Source organism: Protopterus annectens, chromosome 4.part1 (assembly GCF_019279795.1).
Source record: "Protopterus annectens isolate FY-2018-M chromosome 4.part1, PAN1.0, whole genome shotgun sequence".
Classification (NCBI taxonomy): domain Eukaryota; kingdom Metazoa; phylum Chordata; order Ceratodontiformes; family Protopteridae; genus Protopterus; species Protopterus annectens.
Window position 1 is genome coordinate 147,106,563 of NC_056734.1, and position 26,477 is coordinate 147,133,039.

The 26,477-nt window shown below is 41.7% G+C and overlaps 1 protein-coding gene across 1 annotated transcript in view; it reads left to right on the top strand.

The window, feature by feature from the left end:
• Positions 1-26,477, top strand: part of PLD1 (phospholipase D1) — a 1,505,857-nt gene that overhangs the window by 363,891 nt on the left and 1,115,489 nt on the right. Inside the window, exon 3 of the mRNA XM_044070047.1 lies at positions 12,746-12,879. Within this exon, the coding sequence (XP_043925982.1) occupies positions 12,746-12,879 (134 nt within the window). The remainder of the gene's footprint in view (positions 1-12,745; positions 12,880-26,477) is intronic.

The window sequence follows — 26,477 nt, forward strand, 5'->3', positions numbered from 1 at the left end:
CACAGCTATGCAACCTTGTCAAGCAAACTCTACACAGACATAAGTCACTTGATGAAATTATTCCAAACCTCACTAATAAAATCACCTCAGAAACAAATGGAACAAGCTCAGCTGTCTTCCTCTCGACTTTCTGCCTTCGCTTTTCCTTTCCTATTTCAGGAACTTTCCCAGCCCTTTCTCTAGTTAATCCCAAACTGCATCTGACACTCCCACCTTCCATCCATGCATCCCTTCATTCTACTTCAGAACTATCACATCCAATGACCTCTACTGTGTGCTTGAGCAGATTAAACCTGATAGACCCCCCCCCCCGCCACTGACAACCTTCACCATGGTTTATCACTACAGAGACATCATCATAACCGCATTGAAACATATCTGCAGCCTGTGGATTACAGTCGATGATATACCTAATATCTGGAAAAATGCCGTTGTAAAATGCATTCCTTAAGAAACCCAGTCCCTCCAATCCATCATACTTTCTGTCCATTTTTCCTTGCCCAATAAAACTTCTGGAAAAATTGTTCTAATTGCTACTCATTCAGTACATCACCCAGTATAACTTTCTCTCTCAAAAGAAGCATGGCTTTTGGTCTGGTTGTGTTACATCCACTGCTGTCTGGACACTCGGTGACAACATTCTTTTTTTATTGACCTCACCAAAGCCTTTGATCTCGTTGATTACTCAATTCTCCTACACAATCTCACTGAAATAGGCTTTAGTGATGACACACTACCCTGGTTCAAAAACAACTACTCTAACCAGTAACCACCACTTTTCAAAAAAAAATTCAGTTCAGTCTCTACATCAGTCCCACTGCAGAAAGGTGTCCCGCAAGATCTGTTTTCACACCTCTCCTTTTTCTATATATGCTAACAAACTTCCTTTTGACTTGCGCCATCTTCCTGTCCTGCATTATGCTGATTACAAGGTCCTATTTGGTTTACTATCAAAAGTTTTTAAGGCAATTTACCGTTGTTTAGCTGGTCGAGGGTACAGGTCCAAAATATGAAGTCCCGACTTGAAATCCCATTGCATCTGGAACGTCGAGACACAGCTTGCATTCGTGGTTTTGAGAATTGCTGTTTACAATTGAACACACTACAGGAGGGATCAGGAAAATTACCCTTTTCCTTACTGTAGTTCGATCTCTGAGTTGGACTATATAATTAGCAGGGGGTGTGGGGAGTACAGCCCCCCCTTACATGGGGGGTGCAGGGAATGTGTGTAGGACATCTGTGGACGTCAAGGTAAGTTGGATAATGTCGAAGTCGACATTATCAACATTATCGTGTTTGGCAGTGTGAGGACTCACTGGATATCATTTTCACTCATTTGTTTCAGGTAAGTCATTACTTGATGAGGAGATTTGCAGGCCTTTGATAATAAACCATCCTATTCAACTGCAGTCACACTATTCTCGTGAACTTGAACTTCAGTCTGACATTCACACTGTTGTTCACTGGTTCAGTGATAAACAATTACTACTAAACTCCTCTAAATGAAAAAAAAAATGCCTTTTGGCACTATGTGAAAGCTCAGTGCTATCTCCAGACCTGTAAAAATCCTCTGTCATCTTAACACTATTGAAAATGTCACTTCATTCACATACCTAGGGATTTAGTTGGATCCCTTCCTAAATTTCCAACTCCATCTGGACTACACGCACAAAAAAATCGTTACTCACCTGTTCTGGGCTAATAGAATCTCCCCTATTCTGTCCAGACCTTGTAAAAATGCCATAGGCCAATGGTATCTTAATGGCTCAGCTAGAATATTATCTCCTCCTAATTGCTGCAGCTTCTAAAAGAAATGCATCCACCATTCAGTCCATTTCAAATGCCATTTGCAGATTCATTACACTTTACCCAAGAAATGAACACTACTGGTAAACCATTGGAAAAGCTCACTGGCTACTTGTGAAACATGCTGACTTTCTACTTGCCTCTCAGTTTAAACTAATCAAGAATAGCACCTTCCCACCAGCAGCTTCCAGATCATTCTGAGATGCACCAACATAAATGTCAGACATCTTAACCACTCATGTTCCCTCCTCAAAACACACCAAGCTAGACTTCACTGCACAGATGATACTTTCTCAGTCCTTGGTCCCAAACTTCTTTTCCTGAAGATAATTTCTCTTACCCATTTTCCAATCAGAAATGAAAGCACTTTAGAAGACTCTAGGAAAATGGAACTGCTGTCTCTCTGGTCATATCCATTAAACTCTTCTTTCACTTCTTACACCTACATAACTTGCTCTGACTCTATTTTTGATTGAGTCTTTCAGCAGACCATCTCCGATTTCCACTCTGTATATAATGTATGTATGTGTATAGTGTTTTTTCAATCTCTTGTATCTTATATCATTGATTTGTTGCCTTTATGCCCTCAAGCTAACTATGGTATTCATTTTTTGTATAATATATGTATGTATTGCATTTTGTCATTCACTCTGCATATAATATCGTACATCTGTTGTCTTTTTCCCCGGACTGAGACTGAAATAGGCCCAGTGGGATCAGTGCTCTACCCAGTTAACAAATTCAAAATAAAATAAATGCTCAGTTAGCCATAGCTCTTGCTGTCTGCTCTGAAGGTAAGAAATGTAAATGCTGAAAAAGAGTTTTCCCCCAACACCGAGTCCTGGAGAATACCACTGGTTCCCTTCATACTGTAGGATTAAACACGTGGCACACACACACACACACACTCTCTCTCTCTCTCTTTCTTTCTCAAGAGTCTCTCTCTCGCTCTCTCAAGAGCCTTTGTAACTGTCTCAAAGAAGTTAACCATATTCGTTAGACTGGATCTTCCCTTGACAAAGCCAAACTGCCGTCAGACAAGGCTGACATTTTGATATAGTTTATAAGGTTAATTTTAATATGCTCCATGATTTTGCAGATGAGACCCGTAGGCTTATGGGGTGTAATTTCCTGGTTCTGTGACAAGGTCTTGTGGAGTGGCATCACTACTGCGGTGCACCAAACATAAAGGACAAAAACTGTACCTAAACATGGGTTGAGCAGCTTCAGGAGTTTCTTTGGCAGGACTTGATTAGTAGTGTCTATTAAATAATCCGATATATAGTTAGGCCTCATCGAAGAAGCATCCTTATCTTAGAAAGCATATTTAGTACATGTTCATATGTGCTTACTGGGTAGTTAAAGGATTCAGGGATATCTGCCTTTGGAAAGAAGTCTCTAGAGTAAAATTAACACTGAATTTGCTAATATGTTGGCATTGTCTGTGAGTAGGTGGTGTCAGTTTGTTTAACTTCAAAGTCATTTTGGGTGTTATTTCTTAATGTTGTGATGTAGCTGAATTATTTATTGTCCTTTGCTTTGGAGGCTAATCTATGTTTATGAACGGTTTTAGTTGAATTTATTGTGTTATCAAGCTTTTTAGTAGTAATTATGATAGTATCCATTTTGAAGCGGTTAAATTTCTGTTGTATAAGTAGTTAAAACTAATTTAAATTCACTTACTTCCTGAAGAAACTGCTGCTAAGAGCCATCTAAAACGATACTAAAGTCTTCTCACTGTCAGTAAAAAGTATGGGCTAGTAATTTTTTGTAATGGGAAGTTTAGCTTATTTCAAGTACAAGAGTATACCTTATTAAATAAAAATGACATTTAATACAGATAGAGCTTTGAATGACCATACCAAAAATAGCATTCCTAACCAGTATGATTCCTGGTTGTTGTCAGTAACCTAGATTAATACCCTCCTAAATTAGATTAAAAGTTATTCTTTACAGCAGATCACATATGTTAACAAGTACAGTTTCATTCTTTAGATGGATGGCTGTCGCTCCTTATATTATCGATAAAAATAACGTGTCTGGCCACTCCACATTTCCAAACTACATTTGAGCTATCACAACTCTCTACAGTCTTGACAAGGAAAGATTTCAAGGCAAATATGGATTGTTAGTGTGTTTCAAGCATAACATTGAACTAGAATTTTAACAGAGAACAAAAACAATCCCAGTATTAACGTCTAAATGTAGTATAATGTCTGTGACAATTCAGGTAGATGTAGAATGTTATAGTTTAATACTAGCTAATTGCAAGATGTGATCCTCAGGTTTCCATAGCTTTGAAAAATACCAGATAGTCTTATAGTATGTGCCTCTGTTGCTTGTTAAATCTCATGACATAGCATGGTGTTAGCAGGAAGAAGTCTTTGCTTCAAATGAACAAATGCATCTGCTAAAGGGAAGAAATATATTTATTTTTATGAGTCAAGAGTTTCTGTATTAGGAAGTACGGAAGTATAATTCATAGCAGGAAAAAACTAAAAATGCAGCCCCCCTCAGAACTCTTGTAGAGCTAAACTTTAACATAAAACTGGAGGCTTCGGGTATGGGAACTTGATCTGTATTCAGTGCTGTGGGTGGATTAGGCAAAAGGCCCGAAAAAGATATAATCTGCTAACTCACTGTATATAAAAATAAACAATACTAAACTTTGTAGGGAACAGGAGAACATATGTTTGTTATTAAGCAGTAAGAAGTCACTTTAAGTGCGTAAGAAATTGAAGGAAAGTATACCCTGCTTGTCTAAATGGGTAGCTTTTATTTGCTATAAATTCTACAAATGCACCTGAGGTTCTTATCAAAACTTTTTGAAGTATGTATTATTCTGTCACTGGGGAAATAGATATAAAGTAGCTCTCCCTATCTCCGAGGTGGAAAAATAAAAAATAACAGCACTAAGAAATGCCTAGAAAAAATGTGCATTGATACATTACTTGTTCTTTACAATCACAATGTCTCACAGAGAGTGTAGGTGTGTATTTCACCGAGGTGAATGAAATTGCCAAAACCTGAGAATATGTGAGTTACATGAGTCACTTATAAGAAAAAGAAAGAGTAGGCTGTTAAGATAAACCAACTAGGTCATGTACTAAGTTGTGGGTATATGCAGAGCAAGTTAAATTACTAATTAAGTGCAAGAAATGTGTAAAATGAAAATGTGACAGTTAAGGTACAAATTAAAAAAAGGATGTGCTGCAACATTAACAAACATGAAAAAAGAGGAATGTGATGACACAGATTAGAAGAAAGGGCATGCCTATTTTTTTAAAAATGTACATATCGTCACCTTACAGCAAATGGTTGTTTCATTTCTTTGCTGGGTGTACCTTGTGTAGTATCTGTGTGTCCTCTCTGTGTTTGTGTTCGTTTCCTCTTAAGTCCTTCACTTTCGCCCACATTCTGAAGACATGCCTGTAGGTGTGAGTGCATGCATGCGTGGTGCAGAACAAAGAACTGACAAATTACTTCCATTCCCCCCTTTGCCATAAACTCCATGGGTAGAGGTCGCTATGGTACGAGACAGAATTTAGGAGTGGTGTCTCGATTTCAGTAACGTACCCTAGTGTACACCTGCTTTATAGATGGGCCTTACACCACAGAGTGAGTCACTTAAACGGAGTGCAGTATTTCTTTGCAATTGACACAATTTTACATCAGAGCCAGTCTTTTAGAATCTGTCCCAAAGTGTCACCAGCAATATTCTGTCTTTAACTTCCATATTTCTAGTTCTGTTCACAGTCCTACAAGTCCTTCACCAAATATGAAATAATCAATAGCACTGGTTTCAGAATTTGCTTGTTTGAATCACATTTTATTTTGGCTTGACGTGCAATTTATTTTTTGGAATTGAGACATTTGCAGTATCTCGCATCTCCCTTCTGAAAGAGAACATTTCAGTACCTTTAATGGGTTAAAAATACTTTTGACAGTTTATATTGTTACTTCAGACTGATTCATGTTGCCACCATATCCAGTAAAAACCTCTGTATAAAAGTGAAACCACTTCATGCTGGAAGCATACTATGGCTCTGGTCCAAAATATGCTTTCCCTTATTTGTTTGGGAAATATTCATGGCATGAATTCCTTCAGATGTTGCAGGTTTTTAAATGAAGTCATCATTTGTCAGGGAAAAAGATGTCCTGTTGGCAAAGAAGTTAGAGAAGATGGAATGGGAAGTTCTACCACAGAGAAGACAAGAACTCCCTCCCACCACTATCTTCCCACATTAAGGAGGGAGGGAAGGTAAGTGAGAGAGAAAGGAAACCAAAACTTCAAAAAAGTGTGAGAATTTGGAAAAAAGACCACACAGTGCAAATCAGTAACTACTACTATTTTCTGTCTGGCATCTGCTTCCTAAATGAGGATAGTGTTGCTATGTGCAGCATTAGGACCTCTTACCTTACATGTGGAAGTCCTGAGGCCAATAAATGAAAACCTGCTAGCTTTGTATGTTTCACAGGCACTGCCAATTTATCGCATTTACAAAGACGTGTATCTGGAGCATTTCTCCCCGGGCCTCTGAAAATTGGCTTCATTCCAAGTTGGACTTTCCCAGTAAACAAATGTTAAATAAATCTCACACACACACACACACACACACACACACACACACACACACACACACACACACACACACACACACACACACAAACACTTTGCTAAAGAGATTCTCTTCTGAGGTGGTTTGTGTACAAGCTGATGCTGGTTCAGGGGGGTGCTTCTGATCATCTCCCAGAATGTGCATATTCATCCATTTCCCAATAAGAATTGCTATGCTTCTCTTCATCTAGTACTGCACACACATATGCTGCCTCATTTTCTAGGCCTAATGTGTAGACTATAGGCACTGAATTATGAAATGCTAACAGATGCCATTTTTTGCTTCATTTAACAGGAGTAGACCCAACAAACACCACTTATTTCCTTGCACCTTTTGCAACATAACACCGCCTTAACATTTACAGCCTGCCATATGTGGTAATCTTATATCTGTAACCACTAATGCTACTGTTCTCTCCACCAGGGAATGTTGGGTCCCTACCAGAAGCACTTCTGCCAGGATAGATATCAACACCCTAAGTGAGACTTATTTGTCTCAGCCTTACTCACATCATCATTGTTGGCCGACTTTCACAAAGTAATGCAGCCAGACCTTTTACCTCCTCCTGATGTTCACCAAACAATATACCCTGAAGATGGCTGCCAGAATATCTTGATCTAGCAACTGACACTGGAGTAGATTCTATGGATACATGTCACACTATATCCATGCATGCTAGGGTGGTATGTATCGACAGACTGTTAATGAACTCACAACACACCTTCCCTTTGCTGAAGTCACATAGGCCAAAAGGTCCTGTAAAGCTTTAAGGATCAGAAATCATTTTTTTTTAATTTTGCTAAATATCTGAGCTGTTGGCTAGCTAAGATTTACCTGCCATCAACTGGACGTATAAGCTAAATTAAGTACACTTTTATCTGCACTTTTTTCATATAGTACTGCATTTTATTTATTTTTTCACTGAATATTAATTGAATTGAATATTGTAGTCTCAGTGTGTCTTGTTCCCCGCCCCCCTTCCCTGTTCTTGTTATGGTGTTAATCTTGGTGGCTTTGAAATTGCATGCCCCTCTTGTAAATGTGTGTTTGGATACGGGCCCATCTCATTTGCTCACTCAACTGAGTACAGTCATATCATATTTTGATTTCAGAAAGTCCTACTAGTCCCATCTCTTCAGCTTTATCTACTGTGTACAAAGAGAGCATTTGGGAAGGACAACCCCTGTAGCCTCTTAATCCTACTCAGCCCCCACCCAGAAAAAAAGATATTCTTCATTCAGCTGTTCTTACTGTAACTGTCTTAGTTTGCTGTTCTGTGTGCTCTTATCTGTTCAGTTGCTTGTACTCTGCACTTATTACTGCTTGTTAGTAGCATCCTAATTTACTGCCTTCTGCACTTGTTTTTAGTCATTTCTTAATTTAATTGCAAAAAAAGAAAACAACATTTCTAAGCTTGTTTCCTGCCTTTCCTGTAACTAGTCTAGTCCAGATACAGATTTGCTGTATCCAGGACTGTTTGTAAGCTTGTGAGCCCCCCCCCCCCAAGCCTTTCTGTGTCGGAGGGAAGCCTTCTAGCTTGTCAGTGTGAATGGTAAGCACTGGTAAGCACTAGGTAGCCATCTACCATAAAAAGAGTGGTCTCTGGCCCAGGAAATTGTAGTTTATTGGCCTTTTGAGCAGGTTTCCATCTCTTTTAACTTTCTGGCCTTAAAGCCAGTGTTTGCGCTTTTCCCCCCTTTCCTGTATCTAGTCTAGTCCAGATACAGATTTGCTATAGAGCGGTGCCAAAGTCTGCTCTTCACTTTTTCTGTCAGATCTGCTAGTTCTCTCCTCTCCTCCACTTTTACTAGCTTATTAGCCTAGCACTTTACCAGACTTCTTGTACCAATTATTGTAGCACACAAAAGTGCTATCAGCACTAAATGTTCTAAAAGGAAACCGCTCCAATGCTTATTATTAATACCCACACGTCCAGGCATGTCTAAAGGTAAGTTCCCTGTGCTTTCTCCTATTAACCTGGCAAACTTGGGCATCCTGAGGCAATGTTGCAACTGCCTCATGTACACTGACAACCCTCTCCTCTTACCTCCCAACACTCAGACTTGCGAGAGATGCACTTATATATCCAAATTGGAAGCCACCAACTCTCCAGCCAAGACTGGAATAGTCGTGAGGAGAAGAAGGTCAACACTTGCACCACACCACATGGAACACACAGCACTCCAGAACACACCAGCACTGCCTTCACATAAAAACACAAACCACACACCCAGTTTTGTGGAGGCTCTCAATAAAAATGTACCAAAACAGCAGAGACCTCCAAGGCAGAAACACACTCTACCACCACAGCACAACACTAATCATGAGACACACAGCTCTCCTAAATGGTGTGCCACTCAACCAAAGCCCCTAAGACAAAACAGCATGCCCAACACACTAGTCATAGGTGACCCGATAGTGAGGCACACTGATGTCCCACTCACTAGGTTGAATATGGCGAAAGTAGCAGTCAGCTGCCTGTCACATGCCAGGATCCACCACATAACACATACTCAGGTCCCTCAACAACAGGTACAAATATGACTCAGTCATTGTACATGTGGGTGTGAATGACCTGAGACTTACCTCCCTTGACTACATGAAAAGAGACATGGAGGAGCTCTCGGATTATGTAGCCCAGGTGGGTATGACCCTAGCTCTGAGCAGCATCCTACCATCACCCAGAATGATACCACAGTACAAGCAGAAAATGATTGTTTTTAACAATTGGCTAAGTTGCTGGTGTCAATCTAAGGGGATCCAGTATCTGTCTGCCTGGGATGACATGATTGACAGACCTCAATGCTTTGCCAGAGATGGCCTGCATCTGTCACCCCTGGGCTTCCGGATACTGGCCAAGGCTCTTGCCCACCCCTATAGTGCCTTTTTTAGGCAGTGTTCCAACATCCAAATTACCACTGTAACAGCTACAAACAAATGCAATCTGAGGGTCATGCTGCTCAACACGAAGTCTAAATCTCAAAATACACTCACTCAAACCACTCTTTAAAATGGAGAACATAGACATTTGTGCTGTAACAGAGACTTGGTTCAAGGCAGGAGGAAGCACCCCTACACTACCAGGCTATATCTCTTTCCACACCTTTTGGCCCCAGAACTTGGACCAAAGCTCCAAAGGCGGTGGTGTTTCCATATTCATAAAAGCTGCACACACCTCCAGACTAGTAGCCCAACATAATACATCAGAGATACTTTAGGTGCAACTAACGACAGCGATTCAGGTCGTAGCCTGATATAGGTCCCCAACCATGTCCCAATACTCGCACTCTACATTCCTAAGCACCCTGGAGAATATTAGGGTCCAACCTAATACTCTCATAGTAGGTGACTTCAACAACCCCTTCATTAACTGGGAAAACTACTCATGCCCAGCGTTTCCTGGAGACCATTGCTCTACACCAACAGTCAGTTCCTCCCTAATTAGATCTGACCACAAACTAATCACCTTGGAAATCCACCCCCCCCCTCCCGTAAAGGTAATCACCATGAAAAACGTCTCCAAAGCTAACTTGGGCTCCTAAAAACAGAGGTGGCTAACTTCACGGCACCCATGCAAATGGAGAATAGTTGCATGACAGCCGAATCGTACACCAATGCACTGTACAAACACATACACAAATGCATGGATCTCACCATACCCAATAGAACCATGATGCTTTTCCCCCCAAAAATGGAAGCCAATCTGGTGGTCCCCTTCCATAAACAAACTCTACAACAGAAGGAGGAAACTGATGCAGAATAAGGTGAAATTCCAAGACTGGAAAAACTCCCTTATGAGCCTCAACAAAAAGTTGAGATCCCTCATCAAATCCTCTAAAGCTAGCTATGAAAACAGAATTGCAGCAGACAGTAAAGACAACCACAAGGCCTTCTATAGTTATGTAAAGAATCTCCACGGCAACACCCAGATTTGCTCTGAGCTACTGCACAATGGTACCTCCTATACCGAGCCAGCAGATATTGCCAATATACTGGCCAACAGATTCAGTGCCAACTTTACCCCCCTAAAGGACTAATCACAATACCAGTAGATTGCCAGGCACCCAGTGTTACTGCTGCACAGGTTAAAACAGCACTGTCCAAGGCCATGAATACAGCTTCTGTGGGACCTGACAATATCCTTGGCAGTGATCTGCATGAACTACAGCGTGAACTGGCACCTCACTTGTGTGCCCTGTTCAATCGCAACCTCACCCCAGACTTTGTCCCTACCAAATGGCGCACTGCTACAGTCATCCCTCTCCACAAAGGAGGAGCAACTTCAGACCCTGGGAACAATCACCCTCTTAGCCTGATGAGTCTGATATGCAAAGCTATGGAAAGCATCATGATGGACCTAATAAACAAGGATATAGGGAATCTCCAAACTCTGGATCCCACACTGTTTGTTTTTGTGAAGGGTAGATCATGCCTGCTCAACTTGGTCGACTTCTTTGCATCAGTCACCAGAGCTGTGGATGAAGGCAAGGGGGCTCATAACAGCCTACCTTGATCTGGCCCAAGGCCTTTGATACCATTTCTCACTCAGGAATCATAGAAAAAGTCACTATGCTAGGCATCAACCCCTATATCACTAGGTGGGTTGCAAACTGACTCACAGAACCCACAGTGTGAGTGTGAAAGTATCTGACTCCAAGTCAGACTGCTGACTAGTCACAAGTGGAGTCCCACAGGGTTTGGTCCTGGGTCCTCTCCTGTTTGGTAGCTACTTCTCAGAAGTCCAGGCCAACACATAAGGACTCTGACTAACAAAGTTTGCAGACATTTTCAAGTTGGGAGCTATTAACTCCCCAAGTGATGTTGACATCCTACAAAATGGCCTCACTGAGTCCAATGACTGGTGTCAGAACCATGGTCTTAAGTTCAATGCCAAAAAATGTGTTGTTATCCCCTTTGGGAAAAACCCGGTTCCCATAAATTACCATATTGATATTAGTCCGCTGAATGCAGAAGGCGTTATAAGAGATCTGGGAACACAGGTTGAGAGCAACCTCTCTTTTGATCACCACATTGCTACTGTGGTCAGAAAGTCCTATGTGACGCATCTCTTTACTAAGGGTTTTGCATCCAGGAAGAGAGAGGTTATTGTCTGCTTCTATTCTTACCTCATTAGGCCAATCATAGAGTACAATGCCCCATTTGGCATGTACCTCACTAGACACCTGCAAGAACTGGAGAGGCCGCAAAAGTACTTCACAAAGAGGATCCTAGGCCTTAACCACTTGTCCTATATGGGCAGACTCAAAAAACTCCAACTATTCTCTGTCCCATATTGCCTACTTAAAGGCGATCTCTGCTTGACTTACAAAGCCATGTCTGACCCAGCTCTGTTAGAAATGCTACATCTAAAGAAACCCCAATCCCTTCACACCACATACTCCAGAGACCTTAACCTCATAACCACAATCAACAAGAACCTGCTGGAGGGGACAGGTTCATAACCCAGTGACTGCCCATGCTATGGAATAGACATCCCATACATGTCAAACAGAGCACCTCGCTGACCCTCCAAGAGAAATCTTGAGTGACTAGGAAATAGAAAATTCACCCCGGGGATAACTCCAGTGACTCTACTAGACAGAGGAAATGTGAACTAAGGTCGGGTGGCATAATGCCAGGGTAATCCTATGGCTACAGTTGTAATGGACCCAGGGACATTAGCTTAGCAATCACCTATGAAGGATTTTTGTGTGCATTTGGCAGAAATGTGCTTTTGTGCGCATGTTTTGTCATGGATTGCATAGTCCATAAACTTTCTCTCTCCAAGTTAGACTTGCTGTGGGTGCTTTGTTACATCCTTTCCAATGCAGGGGGTTGCAGAGTCATCCAAGTGATGATTACAGAAGAATATCTTTTATCAGACAAATTGATTTTTACTTATGCCAAGGATTAAGGAATGCCTGATATAATAGTTTCCAGTTTAGCAGGTAGGATAGTAATGAGAAAAGATAATCAGAAACAATAAATGATTCAGCAACACAGAATTTTATAAGAAGTTGAGATTTCACTGCATCATTTGTAAGTGTAAGGAGGCTGAGGTGTGAAATAAAGGTAGGTTAAATTAGGTCACGGCTTAACTCCACAGAATTGCAGCTGATTTGTTTAATGCTGACATTAGTTTGCTGAGATCATGCACAATTTAAGAATCAGACTAAGAAAAGTCACTTTAGACTGGTACAAAAGCTATAGTCACCTTTTCAGTCTGTTGGGTGATGGAATGTCATTACCTAAAGAAATGCTTGGATATAGTTTCACTGCTTCGCCTGTTTCTATTTCATCTGATGTTTCTTTTGTTACAGTGGATACTAGGGTCCCTTTCCGTTACATTTATGAAACCAAAGGATTCAAAGATAATGATGCACGTGTATTAATTCCTAATGTTCCGATTAAGTTCCGTGTGATGGATGTAGAGCGCTTTAAATCATCATCCAAGGTCAGTATTTAAGTATTTCCTTTTGTAGTGTCACAGTGTAGATTTTTGTACAGAGGTTTGAGTATTACTTATTAATTCACAGTCTACTTTATGTTGTTTGCCATTTTCTTTTTCTTTCTTCAAATTAGTCAGACACGTTATGTATTGCAAGGGTTTGATATTGATCCTTTCTGCGATAATTAGATTTTTAATGTCATCTGAAAGTTTTCTCAGATAGCCACAGGTAGTGCTACAATATTAGGTTTATAGTATTCTTTCAGTTTTATGTAATGTCTGAAACACTGAGATGATAAAGCTACATTTCTGATATAGAGCACTGCATTGAAATGCATGTGTGTGTGTGTCACACAAGCAATGGTTTGATATTTCAAGACTCACTAGTGTAAGTCCTAGAGTAGTAAAACTGTATGATCTGAGAAGACTGAACAAAAATGCAGAGTTGCATACATTAAGTCAGAGATTGGTATTTCTTGGAATATTGTCTGTGGTATGGTGATCTCTAAGTTGGTATATGTATGAACATTGTGTGTGTGTATATGTATATACATTTTATAAATATATATATATATATATATATATATATATATATATATATATATATATATATATATATATATATACATATATATATATATACACACACACACACACACACACACATATATATATATATATATATATATATATATATATATATATGTGTGTAAATGTATGTATATGGGTCTACCTATAATTATCAAAAAACACTTTACAGTAGTTCACAACAATGAGACAACATTGCCAAAATGAAATTTTCCGAACGTGCACATCACTGGAATTTTACTCCAGTAAAGGAGACACTTGGCCATTAGGTGAAAACAAATACACAGTAGCATATCAAACCCACCCAAGTTGGGGGCTTCACCCCACACCCCCTAAGTAAATATATTAATTCCAAGATTCCACTATAGTGGGGGAAAAGGGCAAATTTCCCTATGGTGGCCAAGTATCTCCTTTCCCGGATAAAACTCTGTTGATGTGCACATTCAGAAAATTATATTTTCGGTAATAATGTCTTGTCGTTGTGAACTTCAGTGAAGTGGGTTTTCAATAATTAGAGGTAGACCCATACAAATATATAATGAGAAAGAGAGGTTCAGGAGAGCTGCTACTTAAAAAATAAATAAATAAATACACCACTATAAAGGTGAAGAACAGTATTCAGCATTCACTGATCTGCTGTATTTTCAAACTTTTTTTTTTAAATTACGGAATTGTAGTAGAGAGCTATTTATGCACACATGTCTCAGACTTACAATTGAGACATGTACAGGCGTGTGCATGTGTGTGTGTGCTTATTTACATGCATATCTGCACAGAGAGCTGGGGTTGGATTATTAGGGATCACAAAATTTAGATGTTTTGTAAAGTCGAGATCCTTTTTTGAATTTCATTTAATTATACATTGTTGCTGCGCTCCTTTGGAAATGTACGTTTATTTATTTATTTTTTTTACTCCCCAGTGTTGAGTGATGTCATAGTGTATATAGAATCATGGGGGTTGTGGAGAGTTTGGGTAGGGGCTTACATTATGCAAAACAGAAGGCTTATGTAGTTAATTGGAAAATGCTCGATTGCAACAAATATCAATTACTTTAAGTTTAAAGGAAGATGAATCATACAAGATTTAACGTTTTTAAGAAATTTTGTTTTCTGACCTATATTGCTTAAAGCCATTGTGATGTAAAAGTTGTGATAGTCAAGCAGCAAATTCAGAGACAGTTGTTCATTACAGCTGCAAAAGCAGTGTGTCACTGCACCAAAAAGGCAGCCGAAGAACAATGGACTTACAGATGAGCTAGACAGCTTGTGTACAAGAGCTGCTGAATTCATGCCTAGTGATACTGTGCACTAAAGTCACCTACTAAAACTGCTGTATAATCCATTTAGAAAGGCACTCGAGCAGACTAACACCTCTGTATTTCCATGAAGAGCAGCCAGTGATCAGGGTGGTTTAGTAATGAGCTATGTACATAGACCAGCAGACTATACCGAGCTACAAAAATGCATGCATAATAGTTGTATTAATATACATGTGTGTACATACATATGTGAATATGAAAAAAAAAAAACACGTGTATGTATAAATACTCAAATGCCATCCACAGTAATAGTTACCATAGTACCATCTCTGTAATGTCTCCATTGCAGTTATAGCTCAGCAGCTCTATAAATATGCTGACATGCATGAATGATCTGTAGTGACACAGGTATATGTTCCTCTAATTCATCATGATTTTGTAATTCTGTAATTGTATGTCACACTGCATGTCCTCCCCATGGTCGAGTGGCGTTCTGAAAGATGTGTGAATGGGCGTGCCTTCGTTGAAGGTTGGGAGTTGAGCTGGCAACTCGTCACCGTAAAAATCTACTGCCAATCATTAGCGGACCAGAGTTACGCTGTGGCGACCCCTAACCGGGAAAAGCCGAAAGACCAGCAACAACAACAACTGACTTTGAAACTGTAATAAAAATGTAGACAGTCAAGTGTGCAAGAATGTCGTGAGCGTGTTGCATTTCAGTGGTATTTTGAATTGTTTTGCGCATTCCTACCCAGTAGCGTAATCTAAAAGTCTATAGTGTACACCACTGTCTGTGTGTGGTGCAGGTACCCTTCTGTGGTACACCCATCCAAGTGTAAAACAGAGTTCTGTCCAGCTTAGCACCTACCATAGAAGTTACCCCCCTTAGTGCTGTTAGTACATGCCTGTAAGAGGAACAGTACTGCTCTGCTGTGCACACTCAGTGTGAACATTAGCCACCTTAGTGCTGGTACATGGTCTCAGTACTGCCCTGATGTGCACACTCAGTGTGAACATTAGCCACCTTAGTGCTGGTACATGGTCTCAGTACTGCTCTGCTGTGCACACTCAGTGTGTACATTAGCCACCTTAGTGCTGGTACATGGTCTCAGTACTGCTCTGCTGTGCACCCAAGTTCATAGATACTAGACTAATGACCCTAGACCTCTTACAAGCCTAGTCATGTTTATCCCGAGGTGCCTCAATTGTCAGTGGTTAGGTGAGTGAAGTTCGCAGAGATGCGGGTCTGCAGTAATTAATACCAACTTCCTCTGTCCAGGAGGGACATAGGTGCCACCCCAGGAGTGAATTTGCCATTACACATCCATTGATCCAGATTGTGTTGGAACAGGGTCAGGGAGGGGCCTTGTTTCACATTAAGTGGAACTTTTTCCAGGGATGTGTCAGTCTCTGGGAGATGTATCTCTCCAGCATGACCTTGCCATGTCCGAGGCTAGGTTAAAATCCCTGGAGCAAGTGACCCTCATGCAGTTTGATTTATGAATGTGCAGCATTTTCATCAGGGCAGGGTCAGAGACTGCCCTGTAAGCCAGGCACAGGTCACCCCTTAGCAACCTGTAAGAGACAGAATACAGTGACAGGGTTTTCAGTCTTTCCACGTAAGACTTGTTTTGCATGTTGTATAATTTCTTGGTGAGAAACCTCTGTGGGGTCTCCTGTTGTTGCAGGTGTGTGTTGAGATGCATAAAAAGGGAGCATTGTACTCCATGATCTGATGAGGGCCGAGTATAATGGGATTATAATATCCTTAGAGCTAGATGTGATACCTTTGCTTATAAGATGTGCCACATAGAAGGATTTCCTTACTACTGTGGATATGTGGTTGTCAAAGTTCAGGTTGCTATCAACAGGAGTATTTATTTATTTATTTTTATTTATTTTATTTTACATTTGTTTACTGGGAAAGTCCCACTGGAATGAGATCCATTTACAGCGGAGGCCCGGGGATAAAAGCTCCGCATCAAACAATATGTACAGTGATAAATGTACAATCAAAAAAGATACATCATGCAATGGTTTGTTCCAAGAAAGTTTAATTTACACATAGTAGACTCTGGATGGCAGTATTTGGGCGAAATGACTCACATTAACTGATTCAGTCAAAAGACACATCACACAAGACGTAATAATTTACACATAGTAGGCCCTGTATGGGAGTATTTGAGTATTGTATTATAGAGATAGTAAGCAGTGAGGAGAGAGGAAGGTAGCAAGAATTGGAGGACAGCAGGAAAGCATTTATGTGATGCAAGGACACATTATGTGATGCAGTACCCAGATCATGTACCACTGGTTCTGCATTTAGGAGGTGCTGTGTATAATGTAATTAGCAGGGATATTAGCTTTCCCAACGGGAATAATAATGCATTTGGTTTTTATCTGTGGATTTTGGCACCAGTCATTCATCTGCGTTAACCCTGTCTGCAGTATATTAACCTCGTTGGGGGACTCGATTGCTCCCAGTTTGCAGTCAGAGAACTTGGTCAGCCACAGGCCATCCACGTTTGACTGGACTTCTTGGAAATAAATTCCAAACTGTAAGGGGCCCGGCAGAGAACTCTGTGGTACTCCACTGGTGATTGGTCTTTTACTAGAGGTGGTCACCCACTTTGACAGTATGTGTCTTGTTGGTGAGCCAGCTAACTGCCCATCCGGTAATGTAGGGGTTAATTCTCAATTTTGGGAGTTTCTCTATAATACCTGAGTGGGGGATTTTGTCAAATGCCTTGGCTAGGTCAAGATAGGCAGTATGTATGGTCTATTCCTCATCCAGGGCCTTGGTGACTTTCTCAAAGAACTCAGTCATGTTTAACAGGCATGATCTACCTTTAATGAATCCGAACTGGGTTGAGTCCAGAGTTTGGAGATTATCTATGTCCTTGTTAATAAGGTCCGTAATGATTTCTTTCCATGTACTTGCAGTTAAGGGTAGTCAAGCTTATGGGCCTATAATTCCAAGGGATGATTGATGGTCCCCCTTTGTGCAGAGGGATTACTGTTGCTGTCTATAGCCATTTCACAGGCAGTGGTTAAACAGGGATCCAAGTGGGTCTGCTAGGTCATGTTTAAAGTTGTTTATAAGGCAATCTGAGATGTTGTCTGGTCCCACTGATGCTGTGTTTTTGGCCTTGGAGAGTGCAGAGATGACCTGTTCTCTTGAGATGATAAGCTGAGGAATGGTGGCAGGTATACTTTGGGTGATGACTAGTGGGGACAGGGGGGTGAAGTTTGCTTCAAATCTGTCAACTAGCAGGTTGGCTATTACCCCCAGCTGAATATGGGTGGTGCCATCCACAACCAGTTCAGCACACAGCTGGGTATTCCGTTTTAGATTTCGGACATAGTTAAAGAATGCCTTGTGACTATCCTTAGTTATGGAGGCTGTTTTTGCTTCTTAATTAGCATTGGAGGGCATGTCAAGATCTCTAATTTGTTTTTTTGTTACAGCGAGATTTCTTCCTCTGCTGAGCCATTTCCATCTTGTTCTTAGAAATTAGTTTTTCTCTTGCTGTATAGCCTGTTTGTACTAGGGGTCTCCAGGGTGGCCTTTTTTTTTTTTTTTTGGCAAGACCTAGTTTTAATCTGGTCAGGTACAGCCAATTATATACAAGTGGTTATACAGGACATTAATGTACAACTCTGCGTAGGAGTCCATGTTATCTGTGTTCAAGGGGGCTTTGAAACTTTTTATACTATCACTTAGTAGGACAAAATTTGTCTTTGAAAAATTCTTAAGCATTTTTGAGCTTGATGAGGTATCTGATCTTTTAATTACATGGAATGACACCGATTTATGGTCCAATCTTACCAGGAAGGGACATCACATGGTCAGGGGAGGGAGGGTGCAGTGCTCTCCCATGTTAGTGACTACTATGTCCAGGGCATTTGAGCCTATTGTGGGTATGCTTGACTAGCTGTTCCAGAGCGTTTGCACTGATAAAATCTAAGAACCTCTGAATCAGCATGCTTGTGGTCATGTATGTTTCCCAGTTAATGGTAGGATCATTAAAATCACCCATGAGTAAAGTGTTGGGCAGTGTAGCAAGTGACTCCAGTAAGTTCAGGTATGTAGTATGCTTTTTCTGGTTCATGGTGAGCATCCTATAGCTAGCTATGTTGTGGTAGGGGGCTTTGCCAATAGTTGGACACTGAGTAGCTCAAAAGAGCTTTACCCCCTTAGCGCTGGTACAGACTAAACTTGCAGATGTCACAGTGCTGTCCTGCTGTGCACCCAGCAAGGGCTTTAACCACCTTAGTGCTGGTACACTCTACAATTGTAAGGTTTACAGCACTACACTGCTATGCATCCAACCTAAAAGTTGCAGTACTACCCTGCTTTGCACCTGACCTAAAAGTTAACTAGCTTAATGCTGTTAAACTATACACCTGTGTGGTGCATAGTTCTGCTCTGCTGTGCATCAGGCCTCGGTATAAATTGCTTTAATGATGTTGCACTAAACAACTGTAAGGAGCATAATACTACCTTACTGTGCACCCAAACCAGACATATTAACCACCATGGTTTTGTTAAGCTATTCACCTGTATGGTGCATAGTTCTTAACTGCTGTGCACCCAGTCTCAACACTAATTGCATTAGTGATGTTACACTATGCATCTGTAAAACAAAAACTGGAAAAAAAAACCTTCACAAATTGTAGAACACACAGAAATGTTCCTAAATGTATTAATATCACAAAAAGGTTTAAAAAAGGAAGTAATCATATCTCAGTCATTTTCCAGTACATAAAGCACCATTTTTATTCTTGCATTGTTCAGTGCACAAAACCTGTCCACATCTGCCTTTTTTATTGCCAAAATGTTCTGAGATACGCTTCTTTCTATATGATCCCCTTCCTTTCTGTGTAGTTCTTCTTAAAAACATAACTTTTCTTGGATAATATTTCCCAAGTATATAATTCCTGTTCCATCAACCGGTAGTCTTCCCAAAAAACTGATAACTTTTGTATCCTTTTTATTTTTTTCCCTTGCATTTCTTCATAAAATGAAAGTAACTGATCCTAATGTAATAAAACTGATGTCCTCCTATTCCTATGTTGCAGTATTATTGTTGTGGGATTTCCCGCCTCAGGCGACCCGTACATCGGCTCCTATAGAAACGCTTCAGCTTGGCTGACATTACACGTAGGGCCATAAACCAGGGGCCTTAAATGTGACGTCTGCATGCGCAGACCTCAAAACTTTTCAGCCACATACGACCGACTCATCATGTACTTCACTCCTTCAATGCAAACGTCTAAAAAGCTAAGTACCCCGTTGGGGTCTTTTCTTCTAATTAACTTGCTAAAGCTTGTTTGTTGTAGTAAATCATAGCTGATGTCAGAAAAAAGGGTAAATGCCAATGCGGGTGCCAGATACCCCATAAAGACTCGCATGATTGCTGCGTTTTTTTGCTTAGGCCGGGAGCACGATTACAACTCCTGCTCCATTTGCCAATCCTTTGTACCCAAGATGCTTCGCAGCTGTCTGGCCACTCTTAATCTTTACTTAGAGAACCAACAGCTTAAATGGTTGGCCCTTAGGATAGAACCTGCCTTGGATGCCTCGACAGAACCTCCGCGTAAGAAGGCCAAGTTTCCTAGGCCCTCTACCTCTGCCGCTCCGCTAAAAGACGCCATGCCAACTTCCGATTTGGGAGTTAAGGGATGCCCGGCGGATCCGTCGACTTCAGTGGCGACCTTCGTAGAAGACATTTCTCAGTTGACAGCCGGCACATCCCCAGAGCCAACCCAGACCCCGACTACTGCCAAGGTCGAGGGGGACCAGACTTGGCAGAGGATCCGACCAGGATCCCTCCTCCAGACGCTACTACTGTTAGACCATCATCCGACTCAAGGCCTATGTCTACACCAGCCAAAAAGAAACAAAAAAATCAAACATACAACCTCGACCAAAGAAGGCCTATCTGACTGGCAGTCCTTCACTTCTTACTTGATGCAGGCCTTTATGGCCCTTAGGCCTTCAGCCTCATCCCCCACTGCTCTACTGCTGCTGGGCCCTAGACCTGTTCTGCCTCTTCTCTCCCTCCTCTGGCCTCTCAGGATATGGAAGAAGAGCAAGACACCTATTACTCCTCCTCTGAGGAATCCATTTCCTACACCTCCCAAATTGCTTAACCTTAGGAGTACTACTCACCAGATGAATCTGTTGAGGGGGACTTGCCTCCAGAGGATATTACTTTTGGTGAAACTATCACCAAATGAAAGAATATTTCAAATGGGATACCTCTCAAATGTCTGAAGCTCAGAAGAGGTATTTTGAACTTTTACAGGTAGACTCCTCTTTCCCTTTTGCCATCCCATCTGTCATACCTGAATACTTGGATGCTTTTACCTCTGCATCAAAGACACCAGATTCTCAGCCACCTGCCCCTAAGTGGTCAGACCACTTCTATAAGGTGTCCGTTGACCAACAATTCCTAGTTAATCCTCCCCTAGCAGACCCAGCTGTGATTGCCACCTATCCTGATAAACAATCCAGACTCATTCCGTCCGCCTCAATCTTACCCACTGACAAAGACAGCAAATCTATGGATAGGATTGGTAAGAAAGTCTATACCTCTTCCACTTTTGCTTTTAGAGCCATCAACTATCAGACACATATGACCAAATATGATTTGGACCTGGTTTCTCAAAGCTGTACCTTGCTGGCCACTACTCCTGACTGCCCTACATAAGCTGACATCTCTTTTAAACTGTCTCCAGTTGCCCAAGTAGCCAGACACTCAATTAGATGCAGCTATGATGCTGCAGAGGCTTCTGCTCACTTTGCAGCATCTGCCTCTGTTCTCAGGAGATATTCCTGGCTTAGACTTCAACACTTACCGAAGACTTTAAGTCTAAGATCTTGGATGCTCAGCTGGACCCCAATTTTCTCTTTGGAAAACAATCTGCAGATCTTTTCAGAAACCTGCTAGGAAAGAGTAAGGAATTACAAGACATCAAATATTTGTTGGTGTCCCCCATCCCTAAATATTACAGGAACTACCCTGCCAAGGCTACACTTGTCAGACGTAACCCAACCTCTGCTGGAACTACCTCTTCCAGACCTAGAAGAGGTACCAGAAGATGAACCACGTCCAGGTCAGCTGCCCCACAGCCTCCTCCTAGGCAGCCATTTTAATGCAGAGGAGGCCCCAACAGTGTGTGACTGCCTTGCCCCCCTGCTCCTCTCCACTTGCCTCTCCCACTGCCCTCTCTTTTGGAAAACCATCACCACAGACAGATGGGTGTTGGCCATTATCCAAAAGGGATGCTTTCTCTCCTGGAAAGAAAAGCCATCTCCAAGAGCCATTTCCTTTCCTCCCAGAAATCAAAGACATCTCTTAACACAGGTCCTGGCAGACCTTCTGAACTTGGGTACCATAGAACCTGTCCCCTCAGGACAGGAGGGAAAAGGCTTCTACTATCGACTGTTCCTGGTCCCGAAAAAGGAGAGACCATGGAGACCTATCCTAGACCTTTCCTTGTTAAATCTATTCTTAAAGGTGCCCATCTTCAGAATGCTGTCACTCCCAAGCCTCCTTCCTCTCATACCAACCAAGACTTTCATGGCCACATTGGACCTAAAAGAAGCCTATTTGCACATACCCATCCTACCCTCCCACAGAAAAGTTTTACATTGTTTTGGACTCTGCTTTCATTTCATTTACTGCCTTGCCCTTTGGTTTGTCCACTGCCCCCAGAGTGTTCACAAAGTGCCTGGTTCCTGCCATTGCCCATTGCAGAACACAGGGAATTCAGATTTATCCCTACCTAGACAACATTCTGATCCTAGCAGAGTGCAAAGAAATCCTTTCCACCCATCTGCAGTTCATCGTGTCCCTTCTACAAAATCTGGTGTTCACCATCAAACCTCCCTGACCCTAGAGCAAGACAAGATATTTCTGGGTTGCAGAATCAAAACAGACTTAATGAAAGCCTTTCTTCCCCAAGACAAGGTCAGCTCCCTGAACTCCCATTTCAAAGCCCTGCTGCAGAGCCAAGTAATAACTGCAAGGCAATTCCTAAGGACCCTGGGCCTAATGGCGGCCACTATCCCTATGTTTTCACTAGCCAGAATGCATATGCGAAAGTTGCAGTGGTATCTAAAAAAACATTTGGTCCCAACACCAGCATCCTCTGGAGCAAGAAATCTCACTCCTACCCTGCCTTAAGGCAGAGGTCAGCTGGTGGATTCAGCAAGTCCAGATTAACCCAGGCCTTTCCCTCCATCCCTCTCTTCCCAATCCAGGTTATGCATACAGATGCATCAGACTCAGGATGGGGAGCCACTTTGGCATCCTACCGGGTTCAAGCAACTTGACACCCTTCATTAAAGGCCAAACACATCAATGTGAGAGAAATGGCAGCAGTCCTCCTGGCTCTGAAAACCTTCAGTCCCCTGCTACTACCAGGTGTTCTCCAAATAGTTACGGACAACACCACAGTTATGCAGTACCTCAGCAAACAGGGAGGAACAAAAGCTTACCACCTGTGCAGACTAACCTTACTGATATGGGATCTAGCCTCTCGCCACAACTTGTCCCTGCAGGCATTCTACATCCTACTGGAGGACAACAAACAAGCAGACCTTCTAAGCAGGACATCCTCTCCACAACACGAATGGATGCTGGACAGGACCATCTACCTAGACATTGTCCACCAATGGGGCACTCATCAAATAGACCTTTTTGCCTCTCCCCAGAACAGACAACTGCAGACCTTCTGCACCAAGATCTACTCCCCTCTAGCTTGGAGAGTAGACACTTTCTGCATTTCTTGGAAGGGTAAGTTTCTGTATGCCCCACTAACTCAAAAGGTCCTCCTGAAAATCAGGAGAGACAAACCGAAAATTTTGTTAGTGATTTCCTACTGGCCAATTCAACACTGGTTCCCCCGACTTCACAATCTAGCCAAGGACAATCACCATACATTACCCCACAAGGTGGACCTTCTGACACAACAAAAGGGAACCTTGATCCACCCACACTTGCAGATGTTGTCTCTGACACTAGGGGTGATACATTTTTAATTCCCTTCAGGCACCACTACTCAGAGGATATGCTTTCAGTCCTGAGGGAGGCCAGGAAACCTACTACAAGAAAATCATACCTAGCTAAAATTGGAAAGATTTTTAAAATGGTGTCTGGACAAAGGAAGGGACACGTATTGCAGATCCCCCCCTAGTTCTTGCATCTGTGTCTCAACTAGTAAAAGGCGGACTTTCATATTCTTCAGTAAAAGTTCACCTTTCTGCAGTCTCAGCCTGCCTACCACTAGACCCTCACTTACTAGCCAGGCTCGATGTTAAGCTTTTCTTAAAAGGGGTCTTGCACATTAGGCCTCCAAGAAACCCTATCCCACCACCCTGGGACCTTAACTTCATTCTAGAAAAGATAACCCAGCAGCCATTCGAACCTGCTAGGACAGCTACTCTACAGATGTGTACATAACTTCAGCCAGAAGGGTGTCAGAACTGCAGGCCTTAATGGCCCCCTTATACTACTTTCCACAAGGACAGGGTAGCACTAAGAACTCACCCCTCCTTCATGCCTAAGGTGGTCAACGATTTGTCATTAAACCAATCTATTCACCTACCCACATTCTACCCCTCTCCCACCAATGAAGGGGAGAGGATACTTCACTCCCTGGATGTACACAGACAGTTAAGATTTTACCTAGACAAAACAAAATCCATTAAAAAATCCAATCAACTCTGTGTTTCCTTCCACCCCCCAGGGCCCTGGGCAAGGCAGTCTCCAAACAAACCATCGCCTGTTGGATCAGGAAAGCTATTTGCCTCTGTTACTCATCATGGCAAAAAACACCCATTGGGGGTAAAAGCTCATTCCACCAGGGCAGTGGCAGCCTCCAAAGCCTTTCTCAAAGACCTGGACACTGCTTCCATTATGGAAGTAGTGACATGGTCCACCATTTACACTTTCACCAAACACTACAAGTTAGACAGTCTCCAGAGCATGGGCAGGATTTGCCAGGGCAATAGTACAGAGCTTTGTAGAATCAGCCTCTTCATCCGCCACACTTCCTTCCAACTAAGCTGTGGTACTCTTTCACAAGAATACTGCAACATAGGAATAGAAGGACATAGAATAGTTTTGTAAAATGTTACCATAATCATAGATGTCCTTCTCTTCCATGTTGCAGTATTCCTTCCCACCCACCAAAACCCCCCCTTCTCCTTCTCTTACTCAGTCCAGCATATACTCTTAGGCTCCTGGTATCCTATACCCTACCCTACCCTGGGGACCTATGAAAACCACATAAGGGCTCCATGGCTCTATGCCTGACATCTCCTCCTGCTGGGCCTTCTACTCCTTCTGCTGGGCTTTCAAGTTCTGAGGTCTGTACGTGCAGACGTCACATTTAAGGCTCTACATGTGACGTCCCACGCAGCTGCAACAGCCCAAGCTGAAACTTTTGTATAGGAGCCAACTTACGGGTCGCCTGAGGTGGGAAATCCCACAACAAGAATACTGCAACGTGGAAGAGAAGGGCATCTATGGTTATGGTAAGATTTTACACAACTATTCTTTACTATTTGCTTAGATTAAATGTTGCAATAAAACTTGCTGGCTGCATCATACTGAGTTATTCTATGTCTTTAGGATGTAACATTAGTAAAGTAGGAATATACAGTATACAAAAACATAAATATACAATTTAAAATAGAAATACAAAATCAGGCAGTGTACGTTAAAAGAATACAAATGTTAAAATAAAGATAAAATCAAAAGTAATAGAAATAGTGTAATTAAAAGTACAAGTCATAAAGTGTTTATACAAGTTTAGTGTTTGTTCTAACAATAATGTTAGTGAAAGGAAGTTTGAAAGAGACGACAGTGTAATTTAGGTGGGAAGGGAGCAGGAACAGTCCCACTTTAAGGTAAGATAAGAATGGAAGAGAGATTTGAAATTAGAGTGGTTGTGAGTACAGCGGGGGATGGGGGAGGGGGGATTCCATAGTTTAGCTAAGGAGTGTGATAGAGGTAATAGACCAGGAGGATGAAGGGGTTTACAGATTTTTAAGGAGGTTTAGGTTTTCGATCTAATATGACTGGGGAGGTAAGGGGTTAAGACAGATGAGAGGGGCAGATGGAGGGTTGGAATATGAGTTTGTGAGCAGTGGTGAGTTGTATGAATTTCAGGTAATTAGGAAGCTCAAGCCAGTTTAGGGAATGGAGGGGAATGGCAGTGATGGGTGGGGTATTTGGACCCTGTAGCAAATTTACAGACTTTGTTATAGCAGGCTTCCAGTTTGTTTTTTTAGGCTAAGTTGGAGATGAGTAAGTAGAGGGACACCATACATAAGAGAGGGGAGCAGGTAGGAGGAGGTTAGAGTACGTCTGGTAGAAGCGGTTAGATAGCGATTTTGTCTATACAGCAGACTTAATTTTTGGTGTTTTTTTTAATATTAATTTGGATGTGGATATTGAATTTTAAATGTTCATCAGTGGTGTCTCGGAGTAGTTTGGTGTGAGGTACAATATCAATTAGAGTGTTATTGTGGCTTTTTATTTTAAAGGAGCTTTTGTCTATGGTGAAATTTCTTGAAGGAGAGAATATCATGATTTTTGTTTTAGCATTGGGCGCAAGATGGATGTTTAGCATCCAAGTTTCGGAATTGGAGAAGGCTGTTTGAGTATTTTGAAGGAGTTCAGAGGGGAGAGCTTGCTGTACAGGTAATTGTGGAATCATCAGCATACTGGATCGGTGTAG